We start from the raw sequence: 4,345 nt of genomic DNA, 5'->3' as shown, positions 1-4,345 counted from the left end.
TATAGGGGAAAATAACATTTGGGGGGAATGCATCTGTTGTATTTAACGTTGAAATTTCATTTAATTCATTTTCAATTTGTTCCTACAGATATATATCACTTATAAGTGGTAAGTCATTGCAAAATTTATCATTAGATTAACTATAATATTGGAAATATTATTATTATCTTTCAGAAAAGTAGAAATTTTTGTAAAAATTTGTGTATATACATAATTTATAGTACTATTTTATGAATTCTTACACAAGCAAAAATTATTTTGGAATTCTATTATTTTCCTTATAATTTTGAAAAAATGTATATAATATTGATTGTATAAGGAGTTGTCCTTTTTTTTCTACTATTATTATAAAATAATATCATATATTCATGTACGAAATCATTTAAAAATTTTTATATAGAGTACAAAAATTTGAAAAAATATACATGTGAATTCTTACCTGCACTAACGTAGAACATCCGTTAGCACTATTGTTAAATGTTAAATCATGCATTTGAGTGAAAATATTTAAATAGAGACATGAATAAAAAATTTTGATATACAAAGCTTTTTGTAATTTTAGAAAATTTACTCATATAAGTAGTATTTATATATTGAGGAATTTTATGAGATCTTAAGCCATAGCCATTTCATAAATTAACACCATTTATTTTTTCGAAAAATTTAATGTTGCCTTGAAGAAGACATATTTTTAGACTTGTAACTGAAATTTGTTTGCACATCCATGGAAATTATTCGAATAATGATTCTAACTTTTTCTCAATTAGCAATAATTTTAAATAATTCATATTCTGTACATGCACGTTAGTATCAAATTATGAACATATATATTTTAAGATTTACGCTATGACATGGATAGAACATTTTATAATTATGTTCCAATTTTTACTAAAATATATTTTTAATGTTTTCATTTTTTTATCTTTTCCTAAAAAACGATTTAACCACAAGTTCATATTTTAAGAATATTCTTTTCCAAGAACTTTATTTACGACTTTTTCAAGTTGAGTGGTTAGTAGCCTTAAAAAAATCAAAGGAATTTTTGAATAATTAACTGTGTAAACCCTGAGTTTATGAATATTATTTGTATTATTGTTGCATTTTTCATTAATATTCGTTTAATGTTTAGTTACGATTTGTAGTTCTATTTATCCACACGCCACGAAATTAATGAATATAATTTATTGCTAGAAAAGACGTGGAGTATTTATGGACATTATAACATGTTTTTATTTAGTAATAAATAAAAAAACAAAATAACATTATTCAAACATTCCAAAAAAAAAAAAAGGTTTATTGTGTTTTAGTTTAAGATTAAAAAAAAAAAAAAATATTTTAGTATGTAAAAAGTTCTAAATGAATCGAATAAGACAAACTAAAAAAAAAATGAATACTATGTGTACTAGCACACATTGATGTGCTCTTGTTACAATAGTGTAATACAAATTACGACAAAAATTTTATATAACAATAAATTATTAAAAATATCATGCTAAAAATTTTTACAATAACACAAAAAAAAAAATTAATTATGCGTTAATAAGTTAAAGTTGTTAGTTCATGCTTTATTTATGTTTAACGTAAACGTGCTTTATCATTTATTTTAAACCCCATTTTGATCATTATTTGTAAGTTTCAAAGGAATTATATACCAAATGGATACGTTTTTCTGTTGGAATCGAAGGTTCTAATAGTATTTTCTGTAGTTTTTCGTTCATTTCTTTTCTTTTCTTCCTCTTTTTCTTAGTGAAATGTATCCCCAATGGTGTGAACTGCAATGGACAAATAAAATCATAAAATTATAATATAATTTGTTTATATAATTAAAAATATATATGTTACATTTTCAGCACAGTAAATTTTGGTTTACTTTAATAAGAAGTATCAATAACAGAAGAATAATCAAGGGCACTAAAACAATTATAATATATGTTCTAACTGACATTTCTTGGTCTTCTCTTTTAGGATTGGTTGCAACGATACCAGGAGTAGTATGACCTAATTCATTCGATATCTCTAGTATACCCGAACAAATTACTGTCCCAGATTCATTATTTCCACAAGAATTATCAGTATTATTTTTAGCTATAAATTTATTAAAAGTTTGAACATTTGTAGTATGAGAGATGTAAAGTGCTCATAACTTTGGTTGCTTTTGTGGAGGGGGTTCGAAAGAATATATGTTATGTAAGACATTGTAATTTTTTTATGGATGAAACTGATACAATAAGTAAAATTTATATAGAGTGACCACCCACCTGTTATGGTGTGCGAGTTTGGCATTGGGTCCAATACTGAATTTTCCTCGGAAGGGCTTTTTTGAAGCAAAGATTCTTTTAGATTTTGTTCAGAGGCACCATTTGTTTGAAAGTTTTCTTTTGATATTTTTGTGCTTTGTACTATTCCTTTTTGTTGTTTCTCTTCTTGATTATGTGTTTCTCTCTGAGAATGGCTTCTAGAAATATCATCAACCTCTGAAGAAATATCAGGCAGTCATATATCACATATATATATATTGATGTATATTACTTTGTAACTTTTAGCATACATTGCATTATTATAGGTTGGAGTTTTAGTACTTTCAGATGAAGAATGTTGTGCATTGTCACGGGTAAAATGAATAACTATACAGGTAAATTAATTCATTCTCAACTTTTACACTTCCAAATCTGTCAGTACAAGAAGTTTTAGTACAAGAAATTTCAGAACGAAGTGATTGATCACGATCAGCTTTACCATTAGTATGTACAGAAAGCGCACTAGCTCCACTATGAATAGTAGTACGACTATCATCGTTACTAGCTTGATCTTCACTAACAGTAACTCTGCTAGTAGAAGCAGATTTTCTATCACTTGCTGTAGCAGAATCAGACGCTACATCACGAGGCCTTACAGTAGTATCATCTGAACTGTAAATAACAGGGGTAGAAACAGAATTAGTATTTCTTCCACCTGTGTCATTAAGATGGCCTTTTTCTGTAGAACAGAAACCATCAGAAGTTTCTGCAGTAACAGCTTCATTATCACTATTTTTCCTATGAAGTGTTTTAGGAGGGGTAGTTTCCTCCCCAAGAGGCTTATTACCTAATGTTTTTGCATTATGTGTTTCTGTTTGATTCTGTTGGGTATTTAAAGTTTTGGTTTGAGGATGGCATGATTTATTGGAACCCTCTCCAGGGAGACAACTTTGTATACTATCTATATCATCAGTTTTCAAAGAATCTTGGGGGGAATTTGTTTTCTCCCCTGTTTCTGCCTGATCAGTGGTGCTAGAATGATGGCTATTTGTTGACTGAGAAACCTCATTATGAGATCCATTATTGTTTTCAGAGGGCGTTACATCAGATTGGGAATGCCTGGGTCCATTTTCTAGTTTTGGTTCTTTTTTATAAGCATGGCCTTGGACTTCTTCTGCGGGACCTGTACTTTGCGAGCTTATTGATTCAGGGGGTTCAGGGTTACGTACTGATTGTAAACTATCTTCTTCCTTTTTTTTATTTTCTTTACATTCCTTATTTTGTTCACATGTTTCTTCTGTTTTTGATATTATCTCAACATTTTGTTGTTCGTTTGACACGGTATGGATAAAACAATTGTATTCAGCAGCACAATGTTCATGAAATTTTTTTTTTTTGTTTCTCATATAGGGTAAGTAATACACTTTTGAATTGATTACACTCATTTAAATCATTATTTATTTTATTTATATATTCTTTGATTTCAGCACATTTTTTGCACAAATCTGTATACTTGTTTTCATCAAAATCTAGATATTCTGAAATTTTTTGCTCGCAGTTTTCATATGTTTGGTTGCCCCTTTTATGGGTACTAATAGATACAGAAGCCACTCCTGTACCATTTTCATGTGTACCTAGATCTCCCGCTCTTCCCCATGGATTCATATATTTGGAAAGTACTCTGTGCACATGAGGAGACATATGTGAAAGATGTAATTTAACATTTTAGTATCATGACATTATATTATCACATTTAGATAAGTATAAATAATTATACATAGAACAGTTACAAATTAACGTGTTGTCTCATATCATTAGGGAGATGCGAAAGGGAATATATGTATCATTTGATTTAATAATATTGCCAATTATAATTGTTTATGAGTATATCAACAAAATAATGGAATAAGTAAATACACTTTTAAATTTTTTTTTAACATTCTTAACAATTAAATTAATATGTCATACATATGTTCTTATATATCAGAATGTAAGGGTTAAAAAACAAAGTGTTGTAAAATTTGCATATAAGGCTCATATACAGTACATACACACAAACATAATAATGAATTCCAAAATTTTTGAGCTAGCGACACTAAAAATTGAAA

General features: G+C 28.1%; 1 protein-coding gene across 1 annotated transcript; it reads right to left on the bottom strand.

Moving 5' to 3' along the window:
• Window positions 1-2,085: 2,085 nt before the first annotated feature.
• Window positions 2,086-3,682, bottom strand: PGO_080000 (hypothetical protein; the record flags this gene model as incomplete). Its single annotated transcript, XM_028687224.1, has 2 exons — window positions 2,086-2,472; window positions 2,654-3,682. 2 exons carry the CDS (start codon window positions 3,680-3,682, stop codon window positions 2,086-2,088), a joined length of 1,416 nt encoding a protein of 471 aa, XP_028543025.1.
• Between the last annotated feature and the right edge of the window lie 663 nt (window positions 3,683-4,345).

The sequence above is a fragment of the Plasmodium gonderi genome (genome assembly GCF_002157705.1).
Source record: "Plasmodium gonderi DNA, contig: Chr08, whole genome shotgun sequence".
Taxonomy (NCBI): Eukaryota; Apicomplexa; class Aconoidasida; order Haemosporida; family Plasmodiidae; genus Plasmodium; species Plasmodium gonderi.
The sequence above is the reverse complement of the archived record's forward strand: the minus strand, read 5'-3'. Positions and strand labels throughout refer to the sequence as shown.